The 24,583-nt window shown below is 35.3% G+C and overlaps 1 protein-coding gene across 2 annotated transcripts in view; it reads right to left on the minus strand.

Moving 5' to 3' along the window:
* The window catches only part of TEX9 (testis expressed 9), a 63,761-nt gene extending 43,932 nt beyond the window's left edge, over positions 1-19,829 (minus strand). Inside the window, exons 1-7 of one of the 2 annotated variants that reach the window (XM_007081879.3) lie at positions 19,788-19,829; positions 19,592-19,683; positions 10,364-10,427; positions 8,394-8,473; positions 2,940-2,985; positions 2,121-2,203; positions 73-251 (exon numbers count right to left, since the gene is read on the minus strand). In XM_007081879.3, the coding sequence (XP_007081941.1) occupies positions 73-251; positions 2,121-2,203; positions 2,940-2,985; positions 8,394-8,473; positions 10,364-10,427; positions 19,592-19,683; positions 19,788-19,814 (571 nt within the window). In that variant the 5' untranslated portion in view covers positions 19,815-19,829. Of the gene's footprint in view, positions 1-72; positions 252-2,120; positions 2,204-2,939; positions 2,986-8,393; positions 8,474-10,363; positions 10,428-10,586; positions 10,743-19,591; positions 19,684-19,787 lie in introns of those variants that run through there. The other variant, XM_042988795.1, reaches the window with a different exon arrangement.
* Positions 19,830-24,583: the final 4,754 nt, after the last annotated feature.

Genomic DNA, 24,583 nt, shown 5'->3' on the forward strand with positions numbered 1-24,583 from the left:
AAAAATATTTCCCAAATATCTGTTTCTAAGTAATTGTGATATACAGATAAAAATAAACAGAAGAAAACTTACCTATTCCAATGTCATTACTAACACCACAAAAAATATCATCATCGATATAATCAGGTAAGCCTTCTTCCTCCAGTTGCCCTTCAATTTTACTAATTGTTTTAGCAAGAGAAAAGTCTGAGAAATCCTCTGGAATGGCAACATCATTGGCAGTCTGTACATCAAAGTATTTCAATTTTATACTATAAATAAACATACACACACATATACATACTCATTATATATTATATACAATGTCAACACACAAAGGAAATATGACTTTTATCCAAATAAAAAAGATCAAAATTATTAATTAAAAAATTATTAATTTTGAATTTATGATGAAACCTATAATTGATACTTCCAAGGATTATATTATAAAAGACTTGGCTGACTTTCAATCTTTATGAATCACACGGCCACAGAGCTAGAGAAGGCTTATGAAACCAGTTTGTCTACACATTGCCTCCAAACAAGTAAACATCAAAACTAAGAGTGCTGAACTTGGCCTCCCAAGTTAGATCCAGACTGTGGATTTTAACTTATATGCTGCTGAAGAACTATATAAAGTGATATTGTGTTTAGCCATAATTCTGCAAACACTGAGAATAATACCTCTTAAGAATTAGAGTGAACATTTATTAGCTCAATCAAAATCAACTTTTTTTTCCACCTAAAGAAACACATTCTAACCAGAACCAAAATCAACCAAAAATTGGATTTGCTTTTCTTAACAAGAGAAGAAATATGAAATAAAAGTCACTAGTAAAGGCATTAAGGAATGGGCCAAGCCTAACCCATCAAGTTTATGATTCCAAAAGCCTTGTTTTTAACTTTTTACTTAATTTAAAGCCTAACTTTCTTTTAATACATAAGCACAGACTTCAGAATTCTATTTATAAAAACAACCTTTTCCTTAAAAAGTAGTTTTGAAGTCTGAAAATAAGATAACCAGTTATGTATGCATGCATGTACTGATGTACGCAGTATATGTTCTCTTTTCTTCTATCAATTTATTTATTTATTTTAATGTTTATGTATTTTGAGAGAAAGAGACCATGAGTATAACCAGGGGAGGGACAGAGGGAGGGACAGAGAGAGAGAAAGAGAGAGAGAGAAAAAGAGGGAGGGAGGGAGGGAGGGAGGGAGGGAGAGAGCGAGAGAGAGCGAGAGAGAGCGAGAGAGAGCGAGAGAGAGAGAGAATCCCAAGCAGGCTCCACGCTATCAGTGCAGAGCTCAATGTGAGGCTCGATCCTACGAACCATGAGATTATGACCTGAGCCAAAACCAATTTGGACCCTCAACCAACTGAGCCACCAGGCTCCCCTATCAACCTATTTTAGATTTATTTTATTTTCCTTATCCCTTCACTGTATTTTTTCTTTTATTCAAAAAACAAAAAAAGTTATTTAGCCTATTAAAAGACACCAACATTAACAAAGATTTTTCCAGGATTATAATGCAGTATCAGTTTGGATAAGTAATAGACACTTAATAATTTACTGCGAATAAGAAGCGTGTTGGTACAACCCATTGTAGGTATGACCTTCCTTTTCCAGAAGGTTTCCTATCCTAGATTGCCTCTTGGGTCCCCTTTTCAAGCTTAAACTACTAAGAACCGTCTTGAATTCTTTATCACCAAAAACAATAGAATGTAAATTATAATGATACTATAGTCTTATTTAGAGCCTACCAAATCACTCTGTATGTGAATACACACAATAATGTATGGTGTTCTATTAAATGTTCGAAAAAGTAGACTAGTCTGAGAGAACTAAGCAAAGACACCTATGTTCTAGACTCAGTTCTAAGAAAATATCTCACTAAAAATAACATTTAAAAATTTGAAATGTGGCGATTTTGCTTAAAAGAACTGTGTACAATGTTTACTAACTGCTGTAAGACATTTCTGAGTTGAGAATGTTTTAAATTACTGAATGTAGATAAGATATATACGATGCCAGGTATAAAAAGATCTGGAGAAAGAGAAAGAGCTTAATAACTAAAATCATGATAGTATGAATCATAAAACTAAAAAAATAGAAAGTAATACTTTTAAAACTGTACTATACCTTGAATTTGTTTTCCTTCCTTTATTTGTAGAGTGTAGTCTGTTTTGAATCTTGTTCACTGCATCAACATTTTTGGTCTTTGGCTACATCAAAGAATTTAAATTATTGATTAATTAGATTCTAATCATTTGCCCTGGAAAGCAGTTTTGTAATACAGAGAACTGCTAGTTTACTACACAGAAGAACTCCTATTTTCATGGAATTATTGAATTGTATTTTAAAGAATCCCAGAAACTGTATAGCTGGAAAAGACCTAGATATCACTAGCACCAACAGGTTCAAAGATAAGGAAAATAAGTCCCATAAAGCCAAGGATATTCAGCTGGCTAGTGGAATATTAAACCGGATGTTATGACTCACAGAACTGAGTTCTCCTCACTGATTATTCCCCAGGCAGGCCTTCACATAGGCTGTTTTCTTGGCCTTGATATCTGTGGGTGGGGAACCTGTAGACCTCAATAAGCCCAGCACCTGTAATAGTCATCTATACACTGCAAATATTTAAATGAATGAATAAACCTTTCAAATTACCTTCTTAGTATATAAATAATTTTCATTTTTGGGTCGAATACCTGGTAAATTTCAGCTTCAGAGGGAAAACAAACTCCTTAGGTTACAGATTCATTTTACTCAGAATTTCTTACAGTATATAACCAAATTGTTCAGTGAAATTATGAGACAAAAAAGGATTCAGCTTATTTTATAAGTAACACATCATGAAGGCATCTCTTCTAAGTATCAAGGCTTATAAGAAAAGCCTAAAAAATAACCTAAATTCTATACAACGTAATTACATTTACAGCAAGTTCAATTTCATACCTTAGTTTCTGAATGAAGATGAACTATCCCTTCAGACAACAGACCTCTACAGACCAAAAATAAACATTATACATTAATAATAGATGATACTAAGCTGAGACACAATAAAAGTCAACAGTAATTACATCTGAAAGGGAAAATAGACAACTACCAAGTAGACTTTGCTATAATTCTAGTTATGCGCATGTTAATTTATTAACACAAGAAAATTGCTTTGGTTAAATAATTCACCTTTAAGAAGTTATAATGTAATACCAATATTTTTGTAGGAAAATGAAGCACAAACTTTAACAAATTAAAATCATAAGGAGTGATTATTGCCACACACAGGGATTATCTATTTTACAAAATAATTCACCACAAGGCTTTTTAGTGTGAGCCCGCCCAGTGTTATCCTTTGTTTAATGCATTTAAATACGTGGTCTGTATTTGTTTCTCCCATTACACTGTGAAATCCATGAAGGTAGGAATCATGTCTGCCTTGTTCACTGCTCTATGCCTAGTACATGGTGTAGTACATGGTATATAGGTTCTTAAATTGTCACCAAGTAAATATTTGCTAAATGCATGAATCTAAAATACAATTCATTTTTTAAACATTTTAACTTCACATTTTTTTAATTGACATACAATAGTCTATTAGTTTCAGGTGTACATCATAGTGATTCAGTATTTTTATACAATACAAAATGATCTCCACAATAGGTCTAGTTGCCATCTGTCACCGTACAAAGTTGTTATAATATTACTGACTATATTCCCTGTGGTGTACATTACATCCCTGTGACTGACTTAATTTATTACTAGAAATTTGTACCTCTAAAATACAACTCATTTTTCTGCGCAGTTTTCAAAATATGTTTTTATTTAGTACAAAGAGTGTTTATGGGGTCTGCACTCTCTGGCCCATGGGCTGAATCCATCCACATCAACACATTTTCACATTATCTATGGCTGTTTTCACACTACCAGCAGCGAAGCTGAGTAGTGATAAAAACTGTAAAGCTGACAAATACAAAAATATTTACTATCTGGCTCTTCACAGGAAGATTCTGCCTACCCCTGATCAATTGTCTAGATCATCCCCATTACATATATTATTATTTCTATATCTTGTTGCTATTAAAAAACAAAACAGGCACTGGGTGTCTCAGTTGGTGAAGTGTCCTATTCTTGATTTCGGCTCAGGTCAGGATCTCATGGTTTGTGGGATGGAGCTCTGCGTGCAGCTCTTCACTGACTGTGTGGAGCCGGATGGGGATTCTCTCCCTCCCTCTCTGCCTTTCCCCCACTCACATTCTCACTCTCTTTCTCCCAAAATAAATAAATAAATAAATAAATAAATAAATAAATAAATTACTTAAAAACAAAACACTTCATCATATCCCCCTGAGAACTCATTACCAGAATAAGGACATAAAAACAAAATTACTTTCTATCAGATGTCACCTACTGAACTAGTTACACATAGGTTATTTCAATATTAAATACAAAAATATACTTAGATAGATATTATATACAACCTCTCAAAGAACCAGAAATAGCTTTGCAAAGAATAAAAAGAAGGCTTTAAAACAGCTTAAAATTACAGACTAAGAATCATTCTCACATATGACATTAAAATGTTACCAAATTTTATACAAAATTTTAGCTGTCCTCTTCCATGGCCTTCATATCAAAAATATTTGCCATTTCCTTACATTTTCTGTAGCTTCCATTGTTCCTTCCCAGATACACAAACGTATCAGCCAAAAGACATTTAACGGTTATCTGTCTCCCTCAGGTTTAGCTGAGTGACATTACTTTGCTAGTGTATTTCTGTGAAAAATGAACTAAAATACAGTATTCTAGTTACTTTCATTACATTTCTCCATGAAAGGTTTGTACGTAACATGACTGAAAGGATTTGTGTGGTAAACCTTGCTTCCAACAGATCGAAGGATATGTATCCCATACTGTTAAGAAGCTAGATTCTGGTTTTCCAACTGTATTGTTTGGCAGAGTAACCTTGGATGTTGAAGACCTATTATAATGTATACTGCCTGACCATAATCATTTAGGTGTATTATTCTCCAAGCTAAAATGGATTGTCTCTCTACAGAATTACCTTCCAGATTCAGCAATTCCCAACTAATAGTCAAGTACCATGTTTAAAAGCCAATTGTTCAAACAGTAGTATTTTTTTAAAAAGTCACCTGACCAAGGTAAACAGAGGTGTCATCACCACTTTGCACTTAAGGAAAATTTTGTGAAAGAAAACCAACAGATTTATCTTTAGGCTTGTGAAATCAGTCTCTCACTTGCTTCAACAGAAACTAGGCATTAGCAGTCATTACCATCACTTCAATCTATTCATTTACTTGATAAAAGCCATGCCTCATCTTCTGTAATCCAAATTTTGGAATTTTGATAGCATCATTTCCCATAAAGTATCAGAAAGTGTTATATATAATAAGGATAAGTTGTTTCACGTGTGTATGTCAAACGATGATATAAAAAAATTTTTATGGGAAAAAATTTTATTAAAAAAAATTAAAATGCACCAGGCATTAACTCCTTGGAAGCAGGACCTGGTCTGTTATCACTGTATCACCAGTAGCTAGACCTGGCATGGATGGTGTTCAAAAATTGTTTCTTTTTTTTTTCAGAAAGATTTACTGATTTACAGTAAAATATACTCTTTTTAGCTATACAGCTCTATAAATTTTAACAAACTTTAGATCATATAACCATAACAACCAAGACAGAGAATGTTTCCATCACCCCCAAAAGTTCCCTTGTGCTTTGCAGTTAATTATCTCCCCTCCACAACATAAAACCACGAATCAGATTCTGTCTCTATAGTTTTACCATTTCCAGAATGTCAAATAAAGGAACATAGGGATAAGGGAAAAAAAAGAGAGAGAGAGAGAGGCAAACTAGAAAATAGACTCTTAACTACAGAGAACAAACTGATGGTTACCAGAGGGGAGGTGAATGGTGGGGGGATGGGTGAAATAGGTGATGGGGATTAAGCTGTGCACTTGTCATGATGAGCACAGGGTGATGTATGGCAGTGTTGAATCACTATATTGTACACCTGAAACTAATATTACACTGTATGGTAACTAACTGGAATTTAAATAAAAACTTTAAAAAAATGGAATCATACAGCATACATATATTTTAGTCTAGCTTCTTCACTTAGCTTCTATGTTGCTGCTGCATCAATAGTTCATTGCTTGTTACTGCCAAGTAGTATTCCATTGCATGGATATAACATAATTTGCTTATCCTACCTGTTTACTACTTGATAGATATTTCAGTTGTTCCAGTTTTGCAATTATAAATAAAAGTGCTATAAACATTCGCATAAAGGTTTTTGTTTGGACATGTGTCTTCATTTCTCTTGGGTAACCAGCGAAAGGAGAATTGCTGTATCATACGCAGTATTTTTGAGTAAATGAATGATGTCCCAATATTTCAAGTATGAGCCAACTGTACTACTGCTTAAATAACACATTTCTTTTCTGTTTCTAAGCCTTCTAAGGTGTTTAAACATTAGACCCTCTTGGGGCTGTGCTGCTTTCACAGCCTGCTTCTTCATCTCAGAAGAATGGGAGGACGCACAGCTGTTTTAAGATTTAAACAGTCACAGTTTTAGTCTATCACTCAAAGTTTCTTTGCCAATAAAACTCCCTCAAAAACTAGTGGATTTCACACCTATTTGATTCCAGTTAGTTCTGTGTGCCATTACCACACCTACAGTTCTCTCCGAGACTGTATTTCTTTAAACTGAACACCTCATCCTCCTCCCCTTCTCCTTCCTGACTTTAAAAATGGCTTACTTTGAGGTTGTCAGGCTTCTATGGGGAAACTACAGCTTTAGTTAGATCTTTGCACTGAGCCATTTTACCCAATTGGAAAGTTTCACTAGGTGCCATTGAAAATGATCCTTGCCCTGAAGAATCTTAATCCACTGTAAAGTTTTATCAATAGCATGAAGCGCACATCTTTAGTTTGACTTTTACTTCAAGGCTGAGCTTTAATAGGCTTTTGTTCCTCAAAGAATTTCTCTATATCATAATTTCTCTTGTCAAAAAGCAGCTAATTCTACAAAGCAAGAGTCATCAAGACAGTGAGGGAGGGCATAAGAAAAGATATATAGATTGGGACGCCTGGGTGGCTCAGTTGGTTGAGTGTCCAACTTCAGCTCAGGTCATGATCTCATGGTCCATGAGTTTGAGCCTTGCATCAGGCTCTGTGCTGACAGCTCAGAGCCTAGAGCCTGCTTTGGATTCTGTGTCTCCTTATCTCTCTGTGCCTCCCCTGCTCACACTCTGTCTTTCTCTCTCTCAAAAATAAACATTAAAAAAATTAAAAAAAAAAGATATATAGATCAATTGGGTAGAATTGAGAGTCCACCAATAAAACCATGTGTCTCTGGTCAGGTGAGTTTTGACAAAAGTGCCAAGACCATTCAGTGGGCAAAGAATAATACAGCTAATAGTAACTAACAGCACATACTACTAATATTCTGTTTTCCAACCTCTCTCCCTAACGCACAAGTTCATTTGACACCTGTTCTGCCTTCCCATTTAGCAAAGGTGGCAGTTTTACTAAATCCACTGCTGGTACATTTAATACAACTTCTCTATCTTTCCAGGATCAGTTTCCTCACTGGCTACCACCTAACTACAAACCTAAAGCCACACTTTTTTCTACCATAAGTTCCATATGGTCACCCAGAGACAAGGCTGGGAGATTTCATCAACTGGATTTTCACTGATCATGGCATAGAAAGACTCAGCTTGAGGTTCAAAACCCAACTCCTATCTGTTGGCTTCGAAGAGAATAGTCTGACTTTTGCTCATAGCAAGAAACTTAGAATGTTGGGTGATCATTATTGCCTCAGCTTTAAGATTTTATAGTTTTATTCACATAGATCTTTTATGTTTCCTGTTAAATTTATTCCTAAATACTTTTTGGGTCCCTATTTTTTTCTTTTAACATACCTGAAGTCCACATGAAATTCAAGGGAAAAAAGATCTAATATATTTTATTTTTACTAATTTATTTATTTTTACCTAATTTTCATATGCAATTTTAAAAGAAAGTATAGGATGTAAGAACAGGTTCGGAAATCTTACCAACTGTGGTTTGCATCTCAGTGAAATCACATATTATCTATATACCCTTGGGCAAGCTCCTGAACTTTGCTAAGTTCTAGTTTCCTCATTTTTAAAATGAGGACAATAACATTTATTTCAAAATAGTACTCTGAGAATTAAATGAGATAAAGTAGGTAAAGGGTTTACATTGTGTCTGGCTGATATAAGCTCCCATTTTATTACTACATTATACATTACATTATTCTTCCAATTATAAATTTCCAATACTTACATGCAAAAAGATCTTACATAAAAAAAGATCCAAATGCATCATCAAAAAAATGGTATTTGAGATTTAACTTACTTTAAATTGCAATCCTCTTCCTTTTCATATGATTTAATTTGTGTTGAAACAGGCCTCAATTGGTCTTCTTGCTGATCTCTCTAGTTAAATGAGTAAAGGTAAGTCATATAAACAAAAATCACAAAACCAGGATATGGTTAAGTGCCTTTCTGATCGTTAATCATTTCAGAGTTGTCCATAGTTTCCATGAAATCCAGGCACAGAATTTGAAATGTTATGGTATGAATATAAGGTTTGGAACAATGTAATTTCGCCTTTCATTCTTTTTGGATTAAGAAAGTCAATTTTAAATTTTTTTTTTTTTTAACGTTTATTTATTTTTGAGACAGAGAGAGACAGAGCATGAACGGGGGAGGGTCAGAGAGAGAGGGAGACACAGAATCTGAAACAGGCTCCAGACTCTGAGCAGTCAGCACAGAGCCCGACGCGGGGCTCGAACCCACGGACCGCGAGATCATGACCTGAGCCGAAGTCGGACGCTTAACCGACTGAGCCACCCAGGCGCCCCAAGAAAGTCAATTTCAAAGGAAAAATGTATCAATGCCTTATGTGATCTTATCTAACTCCTGTTTCCCCACTACATTAGTCTTCCAACTTGTAACATACAAAGGAAATTAGGCTCACAGGAAATGAGAACATAAATCTGTTTAATGGGTAGAAATGCTTATCTCAAAATAGGCAAGACTTCAATGTTAAGAAGATCATGAAGCACTAAAGTACTAAGTTTTTTGTAATGATGTATCAAGAAATCAAAGTGAGTAAACAAAAATTCAAGGGAGCAAAAGTTATATCCATTAGCTTCTGTGGGGCAGCAATGTCTTCTCCCCTTTCCCAGCCCTTCCTGGGCTTCTACTTTACTCTTTTTCGGGTAGAGGTAGATTGTCCTTATTAGAGGATTCTTGGAGCAATAAATCCCTCATTTTCCTATAATATGGTTTGTTATTTTCCTACTCTAGACACTGGCAAAAACTAAAAGATATCATAAATATTTTACTAAAAGTAAATTTTTAATTACAAATGAAACTAGCAAGTCTATAACCATTATCTGAATACATTACCTGAAAAGAATGTGATGTGTGTGTATGTATGTGTGTATATATGTGCATACATGTATATTATATATATATTATATATTATATATGTGTATACATAATACATTATATATATACATATTATATATATGCGTATACATAATATTATATATAACATATATTTATTATTTCAAAACTAACGAATAATGAAGGACTGTATAAGGCAGTTCAAACAAATTATTCCCTATTCTTCACTACCCTCCTAAGGGGGATGGGTGAGAATTTAAAAGAAGATGTATTAAGTAGAGTAAAAACTGAAAAAAGTTTGAAAGCAGCCACTTTATTCCTCTAAGGAATAAATAATGGGAATGTTGATGCATACGGAGCTGCTTACATTAGGAATAAACAATTTGGTAGCCAGAATGGGGCAAAATATGCTTATATTGTCTAGTGATAAAACTTCACTACATTTTCTCTAACTATAAAACTGACTACAGTCTAGCCCTAAGAATCTGAGTTACATCCAACTGCAGAATTTAAGAAACAAATTACCATCTGAGTGTCAGTGATGACTGTTATCCTTTATTCAACTTTTTTGCAGAGCCCATGTTATTTCTATCCTTACTGAATTACCAGAATTAATTATATACATCTACTCTCAAACATTAATTTTAAAGTAGTGGGAAAGATTACTAAGTATGAATGTTCTTACTAATTAGATGACTGGAACATCAAACAGAAAACACTTTTTCAGTGGCTTTTCAAAAATGCGTGCATATCAAAAACATATACTTGCATATATATACATACACCTATTCATATATTCATGTTCATTCTGTGATAATTCATTGAACTAAAAATTTATGTTTTGGGCACTTTTAAAAAGTTAAAAAAAACTAGCGCTCACATGAAATTAGTAATAATTGCATATTTACTTACTATTACTTTCTCAGCTTGTCGAACCAGATCAGCTGTTTTTGCCTCCAATTCTGCATTTAAACGCCTAAAGGCAGAAAATAATTATTATTTGGTATATACTCAAAATTCTAACAAAAATAAAAGCAATTAAATTTCAGTAACTACACTTTAGCTAATCAAAAAAATGCCAAAATACACACATGACATTTTTATCCTAAAATTACCATTACTTTAGAACTCTTACCTCCAACCACTCATGATTCCTTATCTTTTGTGGTAGAAATTCATACAGTAACTCGTGGCCTCTCTGGCCCTCACTTCAGGTGGAATGATTATTTGGGTAGAACAAACTGGATGGGTTCAACTCAGTTTCACTCTCCATCTTCGTGGGATCAACTCCAACTGGGGACAGGAATAGGGCAGGGCGGGGGAGAGGCCTGCTTTGGTCTGGGGTGTTGCTGCAACTGGGGAGATAACTCTGGGTTTAGTGAGCAGACCTAATGTGGCTCACACCTCAGCTACATACTTCAGTATCAGCTTCAGAAACAAAGGTGACTGTTTTGGCCTCCACTTGCCACTCCTTCCTCCACCCCCATCCCTGCCTCACCCCACCACATCTACTTGGAATCTAACCAAGAATAGGAATACTATTTGGCTCCATTTAGATGGGAAGAATGGCAAGAATGGCAATATCACTGAAGGAAACTCTTTTTAAAGAAAAAAGTGCTCATAATCCTTCCACCATCATCCAATTGTTTTTATTTTTCATATTCCCTTCTAATTTTCATCTATACACACAATTTCATACTATGCTTTCCTACAAAAAACAGAAGGAATATGTATCTCCACATAATCTTTATAATTCATGCCTTAAATGGCTACACAATTCTAATGAGTTGCACTTAACAAAATGTACTAAACTGTTCCTACTGTTAAAGATTCTTTTTCACTTTTAAAGGTTAACACTATAATAAATATCTTCAAAAGCATGTAACTTTTTAATTTTATTCATAGGTCACATTTCTAGACCACCTAGTCTCTTTTGAAATTACATGAAGGGAATATGTTGAGCAATTTTTAAAATGAGATATGATATTGTTTGTTTTTCTTCGATATGTGATTCAGAAGAAACAAAATTCAGACAATCCCCACCCCCCAGTAAAAAAAAAAAAAAAAAGGAAGAAGAAGAGAAGCAATACTACATTCCTTATGCCTTCCTAAAACAGTCTAATGTTGTAAGAAATATTTTTACATCTTAAGATCAGTTAATCAAAAGAAAAATAACTAATAAAGACTTAAAGTTGCATTTAAGATGCCATTACTTGATTTTTCACATTTTCTTAAGAATCATGAGAACTTAAATAGAAGCTTCTGGTCAATATAGTTTCCTCAGGATGACTCCGAACACTATTCTGCTCCAAACCATGGATGTCCAAATGGACATGTTGGATAAAATGTAATGAAGGAAATATTGCTAAACTCCAACTCAGGCAAGGAAAATACCCTGACACTAAAAATAAAGCAGTAACTCAAAGTGAGAGCAGTAAACAGGAACAGAAGCCAAAAGAGTCTAACAGCTAAAAACTGATGCATGTGTGGGAGTCATGAAGGACTACACCTGTGAAACACAGACTATAAAACACTACCCATAACATTAGGCAAATGGGAATGAAACTGGAGTCATGGGTGGAAAAGATTCTCTTGTCAGTGGTCAGAGCAAATTCATCTTTCCCAGATGGTGTGGGGACACTGTGCCAAATTTTAGTGTAGAAAGGTACACCGAAAGCAGTGAAAACTCTGATAAGCTAGGAAAGGTAAATGTGAAATCAACCTATAATGACATTTATTCATGTAGAACATATGGAGCTCTCTCAGAAAGCAAACCCTGCTAAAAATAACCTCACAAACATAACAAACTGCATAAAGAAGTTACCAAGACAGAGAAACGGCAGACACGACAAAACTTATACCATAATAACTAGATTTTCTAAATCTATAAATAAAAATCTAAATCTAAAATCTATTTTTAAATATTTTAAATCAGGATTTTTCATTTGCCCACTCCCCAAAAAGCAGGAATAGAAACTATTAGGCAAGAGCTAATATTTTTTTTTAACAAAAGAACACTGAATTTAGAAAAGAACCAAGTAGAAATTACATTAACAAAAACACAGTCATTGCACTTAAAAACTCAAACTCAATGGTTACACTGAACAATCAAATGAACTGAAGAGGAAATGAATGAGAGATAAGAGACAATGCACCTAAAAGGAGATAAAGAGAAGCAAAACGATAAAAATACAAAAGAAAGGTTAACATGCATTGAAGAGAGACTGACAAAGACATATGTACATCTACCTAATAGAAGCTGCAGAAGGAAATCCCAGAAGCAGGAACATCAATATTCAAATACTGAGAATTTTCTAGTACTGAAGAAAGACATGGATCTCAAGTGGAATTAAAATAGTGAAATTAGTCAGAGAAAGACAAAAATCATATGACTTCACTAATATGAGGACTTTCAGAGACAAAACAGATGAACATAAGGGAAGGGAAACAAAAATGTTATAAAAACAGGGAGACAAAACAGAAGAGACTCATAAATATGGAGAACAAACTGAGGGTTATGGGAGGGGTTGTGGGGAGGAGGGATGAGCTAAATGGGTAAGGGGCACTAAGGAATCTACTCCTGAAATCATTTTTGCACTATATGCTAACTAATTTGGATGTAAATTTAAAAAAATAAAAAATAAAACAAGTTAAAAAAAAAGACTGTAATCTGGGCACTAAGGTTGGTGTTATTAGAATGGTTACTGTTTCTAGGTCTTTTCATGGACAAAGCTAGGAAATAGTGGGTGGGGGGAAGGGGAGGAGATGTTTTGTTTATTTATTATATATTTATTTATTTATTTTTAATGTTTATTTCTGAGAGAGAGACAGAGCATGAGTGGGGGAGGGGCAGAGAGAGAGGGAGACACAGAATATGAAGCAGGTTCCAGATTCTGAGCTGTCAGCACAGAGCACAACACGGGGCCTGAACTCACAAACCTTGAGATCATGACCTGAGCCGAAGTCGCTCAACCGACTGAGCCACCCAGGCACCCCTATTTTGTTTTAAAAATAAAATAAATCATAAGTTCAAACATTCTTCCAATCCAAATTCAAGACTACAGAGTTTTTACTTAGCCTCTTTTATGTTACATTCATATCTCCTTTTCCCACTCTGATCATTCTGGTTCTCAAAGTCACTGGGGATAAAAGAATTAAAATTATTATATAACAAACATATATCAAAACATATATATATAATCATATAACAAACATATATCAAAAAAGAAAACAGGGGCACCTGGACGACTCAGTCAGTAGAGTATATGACTCGTAATCTCAGGGTTGAGCTCCATGCTGGGATTAGAAATTACTTAAAATCTGAAAAGAAAGAAAGAAAGAAAAGAAAGAAAGAAAGAAAGAAAGAAAGAAAGAAAGAAAGAAAGAAAGAAAGAAAGAAAGAAAGAAAGAAAGAAAGAAAAAAAGAAAGAAGGAAAGAAAGAAAATTAGCCCACACCTATATATGTCATAGTGAAATTACAGAACTTCAAAGACAAAAATAATCTTTAAATTATCAAAGCAATTATTTAAAAAAAAAATAGTCTACCAGCATGATGTTCTAAAAAGCTGAGAGTAGACAGTTTATCAACATCTCTAGATTCCAATAGACAATGAAGTGTTAACTTCAATGGATTGCAGAGGAAGAAAACTGACCATTTAGAATTCTATGTCCAGCTAAACTACCATAGAAGAATAAGTGTTAACAAAATTTTCAAAAAAGACTGCAGACTCAGAAAAAGTAATGAAGGGTCTACACTTCAGGAAGGAGGAAGCTGGACCTAGAAAAAAGGTCACAACAGGGAAAAAAATTAGAAAGCATGATGATAAATCTAAATTAGTACAGAACATAAAAATAACATTAATGATAACCTGGAGAGCAGGAATGTTCAAAACTAAGAGCAAGTCAAGTATTATCTAACTTGACAGATAGAAGGAAACCAAGTTAAAGCATTTTAAGGTCTTCCCAAACCAGAAAAAGAAAAATAGAGATACAACAAAAACTTCAACCCAATAGAAGACAGAAAAGAACAAAGGGATAGTAAAGAGGAAATACAAAAAATAAAATGACCCAAAGAATTTCAAATTAATGACACAATAATGTAAATAAATTCACTTATCAGAGGCAGAAATGATCAGACAGGATATAAAAACAATGTTTTTAAAACTAAATGATATAAAAAGCTTGTAAATAAAAGAATAAAAAATGGAACTAATAATGAAAGGAATAATTCATTTCATCTGGAAGATTTAAGGAAATCAAACAATATAGTGTCCAAGCAAAAAAATGAACACAATTCTATGAAGAAGTTTTTAAATTATAGTTATAGCTTATTTCAATACACCTCTAACAGGAATCAACAGAGGTAGCAAGAAAAAAAAAATGGTGAGGATACTGATATTATGGAAAGCCAAATTAATTTGCTTGAGCTAAGAGATTAATCAACAAATAGCAAATATACTTTCTATCAGAGAATACATGAACATTTACAAAAACTGAACATGTATCTATTCAGAAGTAAGTTTCAATACATTTTCAAATATCATTAGTATGTAATTCTCTGACCATAGTGCAATTAAACATAAATTTTAAAATTATAAAAATAAAGCAATCAAACAATCTATATGCCTGGGAACTAAAAAACTCCTAAATAATCACTTATGGAAATCATAAAATATTTAAAACAAATAACCACAAAAGAAATAAATATCAAACTAGGCCCTGAAATACAAATAAGCTGTAGGTGGAGAAAAATTTACAAAAATTAAATGTATTTATTAAAAAATTAAAAACAAAACTAAAAATGAAACTAAAGTAAATTAAAAATAACTTTTTTGTTTAAATTTGAGACAGAGAGCATGAGCAGGGGAGAGGGGTGAGGGAGAAAGAGAGTCTTAGCAGGCTCTATGCTCAGTGTGGAGCCCAACACAGGGCTGCATCTCACAATCCTGTAATCATGATCTAAGCAGAAGTCAGGAGCCAGTTGCTCAACTGAGTGAGCCACCCAGGTGCCCTAGTAAACTAAATATGAACTAAATTACTAAACTAAAGAGTAAAAAAAAAATCCACCACAATTAGAAGAGCTAGGATAAAGACCAAATAAAAAAACATAGATTAGCAGCAAAATCAAAAGCTAGTTCTCTGGGGGCATCTGGATGGCTCAGTCAGTTAAGCATCTGACTCTCGATCTCTGCTCAGGTCTTGATCTCAGGGTCATGAGTTCAAGTTCTGTGTTGGGCTGGGCATGGAGCCTACTTAAAGAAAAAAAAAAAAGCTAGTTCTCTGAAAAGACCAATAAAATAGACCTTCCAGCAAGACTGCAAAAAAGAAAAGGCAAAAATAAATGACACTAGAAAGCTTCCATAAGATGTGTGTGTATAAGGTAACAAACACGCACAAGACTTAAAATACACACACACACACACACACACACACACACATCAGACACATATACACATAATGGAACATTATTCAGCCATAAAAAAGAATGAAATCTTGCTACCTGCAACAACGTGGATGATGGTAGAGAGTATTATGTTAGTGAAATTAAATCAGAGAAAGACAAATAACATATGATTTCACTGATGTGGAACTTAAGAAACAAAACAAATGAGCAAAGGAGGAAAAAAAGAGAAAGAGAACCAAGAAATACTTAACCACAGAGAACAAACTGATGGTTACCAGAAGGGAGGTGGGTGAGGAGATAGGTCAACTTCGGGATGGGCATTAAAAAGCACACTTGTGATCAGCAAAGAGTGGTGTATGGAAGTGTTGAATCACCACACTGTACACCTGAAACAAATATAACACTATATGCTAACTATACTGGAATTAAAAAAAAATAGTAATAAATTAACTATTTCTTAAAAAATAAACATATTAAGAGTATATTTATGTTTTTATATTATAAATTTACCTTTTTAAAACATACATGAAGTGGACACTTTTCTAGAAAACTATAAATTACCAAAATTTATTCTGGAAGCACTAGTACATCTAAATTAATGATTATTCATTTATGAAACTGAAATGATAGGCAAAAAAATTCCATCAACAAAAAATACATCAGACTCAATTTCAGTTTTAATCAAAGGATAGATGATCCCTAGTTACAAAAAGCTTCCAAGAACAGAAAAAAACAAAAAGGAAAACTATTCTGTTGTTTCATGTGGCTAGGATAATATGGGTATCAAAATCAGAAAGGAAAAGAACTAGAAAAAAGTATAAGACCAATTTCATTTGTTTGAAGATGCAAAAAACCTACATAAAATTAGAGCAGTCAAATCCAGCAGTCTTTAAAGGAAAATAAAAAATCTGCTTAGTAGTTCAAAGTGTTAAAACATTAAATATGGTGGGGGAGGGCATTTAGTCACCTAAATTAATTAGGGAAAAAAGTTTTGATAGGATTTAACATTCATTCAAAACAGGAATTAAAGGAAACAATGTCCTTAAACCTAATAAAACAATCTAGTAAAACTCTATTATCAAATTTCATACACAGTGATAAATTAACTGGGCTCCTTAAAATCATAACCAAGATAAGGATGCTCATCATAACTTTTTCTATTCCATACTGCAGTGGAGGTGCTAACCAGACTGATTTAAAAAAATGCATAAGAAACTGTGAAGACACAAAACTATCCTCATCTGCATTTAATATAACAATGATTATAAAAAATCCAAGGGACTCTATCTACACAACGACTAAGAGAGTTCAGCAGGAGTGACTATATATAAATACAGGCGTAAGATCAACATACAAAATCACCAATGTTCCTACACATCTAATCAATTAGAAATATTTTAAAAAGCCATTCATTATAGCCACAAAAACTATAAGGCACCTAGAAATAGATTACATATGTGAGGGTTTAATGTAGTAATATAAAATATTAAAGGACACCAAAAAACCCCAACCCCTGTATAAATGGAGATGTATCAATATTCATGGAAAGAAAGATTCAATACCATAAAGATGCCAGTTCTCTGCCAATTAATCTATAAATCCAATGTCAGTGGTATTTATGGGTATGGGATGTGGGGAGGAGTGGGGCTTGCCCTACCGGTTATCAAGACCATTATAACAGAGGTCACAGAATCTTACTGTTTAGATTTCTAGTTTTATAATATACACAAGAAACTTGGAAAACCTACTGACTTGAGTAATCAGCACATTCTTTAGTATATTCTCTCAGATGGTGATTATTTCCTGAAAATATCTAACAGCAGTTGATTGTAGACCATTCTGGATTGGGATCCCGGCAAGTTCTGTGTTCTGCTGAGTGGAGACATCCCAAATATGCTTAATATCAAGAGCGCATGTGGCAAAATACTTTGTTATTACCTCTTATTCTTGCCCATAAGAATGGCCAGATATTTTACTCTTCTGCATGGCACAGAAGTGATCTATAGCTTCAGGCAGAGCCAGGAAGCCACTCTGTTCATATATGCCTCAGATTTGCACACCTGAGTACAGGTAACAGAACAAGCAACAACTGGCCACCTTTACCACAAAATGACTTTTGTTAAAATAGAATAGCTCCTATAAACGTCTTTAAGAAGACTTGAAGCAGGACCATAACAACATACCAGAGCTAGATGCAAATTATACCCCTAAATAAGTAAATGAATTAACCTAATCAGTGCAGGTATTTAGTGCTATCTAGAGTATAATGAAAATAACCATTTGGGGTTGAGCACAGCTGATTCAGACCTGTACACAGACAACAGATGAGTTACTTAGGTAAACTCCTGAAGTGAATTAATAGGCCCATTTCATTAAATAGAGGAGAATTATTATCTTCCTACATGTTATGGCAAATTAACGAGTACATGTCTAGTTCATCAAGAGAGTTCACTTCAGTTTTAACTTTAAATATGCTTTAATTTTAAGTACAGATCATATGGTAACTCTATGTTTAACTATATGATGCAGTACTATAATGTTTCCCAATTTTAAATTAAATTAGATAAATTAAAAAGAAAATGAGTTGGTAAAATATAATTTTTTGTAAGGGTATATGCAATGACAAATAAAAGACGTGGTCTCTTACTTTAAAGAACTTACAGCCCAGTGGAAGAAACAGACAAAAAGTACACTAACAAATGAATTTGTAACAATTATGCTAACTGCAAAGAAAAATTAGTAAGTCCCTATAAAAAGAGTAACTGGGGAGCTTACTTTAACATAGTTCAGGAAGACCACGCGGAGCATTACAGGTGGAAGGCATATGTGTGATTGTCCTCAAGGGAAAAGTCTGAGAAGCTTAAAGACCAGTGAGGCTCGAAATTGGTACGTAAAAAAGAGAGGGCACCAGATCAAACTAGAGACAGGAGCCAGATCAGACAGCTTTTTTGATTTTTTGATTTTTATTTATTTTAATATGAAATTTATTGTCAAATTGGTTTCCATACAACACACAGTGCTCATCCCAACAGGTGCCCTCCTCAATGCCCATCACCCACTTTCCCCTCCTTCCCACCCCCCATCAACCTTCAGTTTATTCTCAGTTTTTAAAAGTCTCTTAGGGTTTGGCTCCCTCCCTAACTTAAGACAGTTTCTAAAGTGCAACAGGGAACCACTGCAAAGTTTCAAGCAAGGGAGTGACATGATCAAATTGAATGATTACTCTGGGTCTGTGTGAAAACTGGGGCATGAAGGCAGAAATGATCTAAAAATGAAAGCACGTGTTGTCAGAATAGGTATAATTACACTGAGTGCAGATAAGGAAATGCTCCTCCCAACTCCACCAAATGTGGATGAGAACGGGAATTCCAACTTCAATGAGAAACACGCTTTCAATTTAAAAACCAAGAGAAATTTACATAACTAAACTCTAGGGACTCCAAATTAAGTGGATTTTCTTAAACTAGAAACTGAAATATTGGCAATTCCTGCTATCCTACTCACAAAGAGCATTATCATTTTCCTGATGAACATGTTTACTTGGGGTAAATTCCCATCCCCTTCAAACACTGACGATGCAAGCGGAGAAAAGATGAAGAAAGACTAGCGAATAGGATGATGAAAGGAGAGTGGTAAACAGTGAGTAACCCCGAAGACCCCGTCAGTCACCAGGAAAGTACTTGCAAGCAGCCTCATTTGGGTAAAGGAAAGTAGGAAAAGCTGAACGGCTTCTTACTTATATTCTTCCTCCCGGGCAAGTAGGTCACGTCGAGGCGCAGCAGGTTGCTGAATACGCTGCGGGAGCGGAGTGCCTGGAACGCTCCGTCTCTGTAAAAGAGAAAGGGACTTTCAGACCCGAAGTTAAATGAGGTTCCGCGTTCTCAGCCCGCTGGAAATCTAGTCGCTACTCGCGTGTCTGTGTTTGAACTGACCCGGGGACCGACACTGCGCCCCGCCATCTTTCACGACCGACGCTGTTACCGAGGCAACGAACTCATCTTCCCGCGAGAGTTCCCGCATCCCAGACAGCCTACCGCCCTGGGCGCAGACTCCGTCTAGTCCTGGACTCTAGAGCTGTCTGAGACTGGGGTGGGGCATGAGGGCTAGGGAATAAGCACAGAGGAAGCTCTAGCTGTGGACTGAAAGGGGGAACCCTGATCTGCACTGCCCCAGTAGCCCAAGAAGCCAGCCTACTGGGTCGACATACAAATTGTGAAGTTGGGGTTGGAAACATTTCAATCAAGGAAGGCAGGTCCGTTTCTAAAACTCAGAAGCAAGCTAGTAAAGCTCCTTCTCTGTTGTGCTTTTCCAAACTTACTAGCCAATTCGACCTCCACCTGGTTTTTAAAAAATGAACTCGTTATTGGGATTTTAGGTTCTAATTTCTCACAGAGCATCAGCCAGCCTAAATTCATGTCCTGGCTCTGCCGCTTACTAGTTGTACGGTCTTGGGTAAATCACTCTGTATCTTGGCTACTTCACCTGTAAAAGGAGAATAAAAATAGTTCCCATCTCATAGAGTTACAATGAGGAGTAAATGAATTTGTGATTAGGATTGTGGCTGAAACACAGCAAGCAGTTAAATTTTCCAGCTCTTTTGGAATAAAATTGAGAGTTCAAAAATAAACCTTCACATGTTAAAAAATAAAACTGCCAGTTATTTTACCAGCAAAAATGGGTTTGGGAATAGCAGAGAACTGGAATCTGGAACAAGCAACCTGCAGCAGAACCACAGGCAAATCCACAGAACAAAGGAGAGGACTGCTCTTATACAGGAAAGGGGGATGCTGGGAAAGCTGTTATAAACAAAAAGCCTATTGGAATAAAAACTGGGAGTTTGAAGTATAGTTGCTATTCATTGGCTGAGCTGTGACAGTCTGTTATTGGCTGGGCTGTTGTCAGGCTATGGGAAACACCCTTCCTCCTAAGGAAGTGTATCCATGTGCAAGGTCTATCTCTTCCTGTTAGATTTGCAATTGTTAAGTGGTAGAGTTTAAGAGCTTCCCCCTCCTGGTCTCCTGACTCCATTCTCAATAAGGTTTCCTTTTATTAATTTTTACAAGTGTCAACATTTGGCAAGGATGCCAAGACCATTCAATGGGGGAAAGAATAGTCTTTTCAACAAATGGTACTGGGATGCAGAAGAGTTAAATAGGACCCTTATCTCACACCAGGTATAACAATTAACTCAAACTGGATCAAACACCTAACCTTAAGAGATAAAATTATAAAGCTCTTCAAAGAAACTGTAAGTGAAAATCTTCATCTTGAATCAAGTAATCATCTCTTAAATATAACACCAAAAACAAACCACAAGAGAATAATCAATAAACTGAACATCATGAAAGTCAAAAACATTTTGTTTTGGGGCATCTTGGTGGCTTAGTTGGTTAAGTGTCCACTTCAGCTCAGGTCATGATCTCACACTTCGCGAGTTTGTGCCTCACATTGGGATCTGTGCTGACAGCTCAGAGCCTGGAGACTGCTTCAGCTTCTATGTCTCCCTCTCTCTCTGCCCCTTCCCCACTCATGCTCTGTCTCTTTCTCTCTCTCAAAAATAAACATTAAAAAAAACATTTTGTTTCAAAGTATACCATAAATAAAGTGAAAGACGAACAATAACAAGTGTTGGGGAAAATGTGGAGAAATTCAAACCCTCATACACTATTGGTGGGAATATAAAATTGTGCAGCCACTTCAGAAAACAGTCTGGCAGTTACACATAGAGTTACCAGATGATCTAGGAACCAACTCTTAGGTATATGCCCAAGAAAAATGAAAACATACGCCCTCACATAAAGTTGTACACAAATATTTATATAACAGCATTATTCAGAATAGCCAAAAAGTGAACATAACCTAAATGATCATATGCTGATTAATGAGCAAATAAAAGTGGTATAATAATAAAATGGAATATTATTCTGCACCCAAGAATGAAGTACTGACACATACTATAATACGGATCAGCCTTGAAAACATGAAATGTGAAAGAAGCAATTCATAAAAGGCCACATATTAACTGAATCCATTCCAATATGACCACATATTATGTGAAATGTCCAGAATAGGAAAATATATATTGACAGAAACTAGATTAGTGGTTGTCCAGTTTTACAGATGATGGAGGATTGGCTAAGTTGCAAGGTTTTCATGGGGGTATTGTAAATATACTAAAATTGATTGTGATGATGGTTGCACGACCTTTTGACTACACTAAAAGCCAATGAATAGTACAGTTTACATGGGTGAATCATAGGTATGTGAAATACATCAATTAAGTTGTTAAAACATTAAAAAAATAAATTATTAAAATGAAAAGATCAAGGGATGGAGAAAAGTACACCACACTAATGCCAATCAAAAGAGAGTTGAAGTGGCTGTATTAATTTCAAGCAAAGCTGACTTCAGAACAAGGAAAATTATCAGCAACAAGGAAAAGCATTACATAATGATAAAGAGGTTAACACTCCATGGAGAGGCAGCAATCCTTAATGTGTATGCGACAAACATTTTAGTGTTAAAATGCATGAGGCAAAAACTAACGGGATAAGATACGGATAAGTCCACTAATATATTTGGAGATTTTGACACCCCTCTTTCAGTAATTGATAGTTTAAACAGGAAGAAAAACATTAAGGATGTAATTGCTATTAATCATCTTGATCTAATTGACATTTGGAGAATACTCCCTCCAACAAGAGCAGAACACACATTCTTCTCAATGTCACATTAAACATTCATCCAAATAGACCACATCCTGTATCAAAAAATGCAAAATAAAAAAATTTAAAAGAATATAATTTATATTAGTTTCCTAGAGCTGCTGTAACAAAGTATCACAAACTAGGTGGCTTAACACAGAAGAGGGACACCTGGTTGACTCAGGTGGTTGAGCATCCGATTTCAGCGTGGGCCATGATCTCACAGTTCATGAGTTTGAGCCCCATGTCAGGCTCTGTGCTGACAGCTCACAGCCTGGAGCCTCCTTCGGATTCTGTGTCTCCCTTTCTCTCTGCCCACCCCCCAGCCCCCGCCCTGCTCATACTCTCTCTCTCTCTTTCAGGAAATGAATAAACATAAAAAAATTTTAAATAAATTCATTTTAAAAATTAAAAAACACAGCAGAAATGTATTGTCTCACAGTTCTAGAGGACAGAGGTATAAAAAAGTGTTGGCAGGGCCATGCTCCTTTTGAAACATATAGGGGAGAATCTTTCCTTGCCTCTTCCTAGCCTCTGGCGGTGGCTGTCACTCTTTGGCATTCCTTGACTTGCAGGTGCATCACTTGAATCTCTGCCTCTGTAATCACACTGTGTTCTCCCCAAGCGTCTCTGTCTTCACATGGCATTTCTTCTCATAAAGACTGCCAGTGTATTGGCCAAATACACTGTTTTAGTGTCAATATCAGTCTACCAGTAGTGATGCTATCAGTCAGGAATGCCTGGGGGACTCACCTGGACCCATACCACTTGTGGCAAGCCCCCACGGATATTTCCCCAACCAGAGCCAGTGTTGTGGCTGGACTGACCTTTATGGTTCTTATTATGAATGTAAGATACACCCCAGCAACAACCATGAAGGAAAAAATGAGGTTTATTACTCACAAATCCTGGAGGGTACACAGCATGCCTAAGGGCCATACAAGGGAGGCTGCAGGTAGAAAGGGAGTACAGACCTGGGATTCTGCCTTTATCAGGGTTGAAGACGGGTTGCCTAAGGTTTCCTTGATTCACTTCTATTGGTGAATTTTCAAACCTAAGAGTAAGAATTGGGGCATGGAAAGGGGAAAGGGGTGTGGACACTCAAGCAGTCCGTTATCTAGGTTTCCTTTATAAAAGGAGAAGTCCATGGATAGGGGAGGCCTCGCTCCTTATCTAGTTATTTAGTTAGTAGCTGTGTCATCCAGCTGGCAACATGTTTATTCGAGATGGATGTCTTTGAAAGGGATGTCTTGGCAATCAAAAGCTTAAGGTCAGCCACTTACTACAGACCCACCTTAAATGACCTCATCTTAACTTGATTACCTCTACAAAGACCCTATTTCCAAATAAGCTCAATCCACAGGTTGGGGAGCATGGCTGAGGACTTGAACATATCTTTTGAGGGGACAAAATTCAACCTATAACAGGATCATACGAACTATATTCTCAGCCCATGATAGAATTAAACTAGAAGTCAGTAACATAAAAATAGCTGGAAAATCTCAAAATACTTAGAGATAAAACACAGACTTCTAAATTATATATGAGCCAAAGAACAAGTAGCAAGAGAAATTTTAAAAACATTTTGAACTAAATGAAAACAAAAATACAACTTATCAAAACTTACTGGAAGCAGCAAACCAGTACTTAGAGTACTTAGCATTAAATGCATATATTAGAAAAGATGAAAACCTTAAAATTGACAGTCTTAGGTTCCAACTTAGGCAATGAAAGAAAGAAGAGCAACTTAAGCTTAAAGAGAGAAAAAAACAAAAGAAAAGGGAAAAAAAGAAGTAAAAGAACAGCAATCATTGGAATTGAAAACAGGAAAACAATAGAGAAAATCACAGAAACTAAAAATCTGGTTCTTTGGAAAGATTAATAAAATCAATAAACCTCTAGTCATGCTAACCTAGGAAAAGGAAAGAAGACACAAAATAAATTACCTATTCTGTGTTATTTTATGTGATGGTTAGTCAGATATGACCATGAGAGGAGTCACAGGAGAGAAACAGGTGGCAAAG

Source organism: Panthera tigris, chromosome B3 (assembly GCF_018350195.1).
Source record: "Panthera tigris isolate Pti1 chromosome B3, P.tigris_Pti1_mat1.1, whole genome shotgun sequence".
NCBI classification, from domain to species: domain Eukaryota; kingdom Metazoa; phylum Chordata; class Mammalia; order Carnivora; family Felidae; genus Panthera; species Panthera tigris.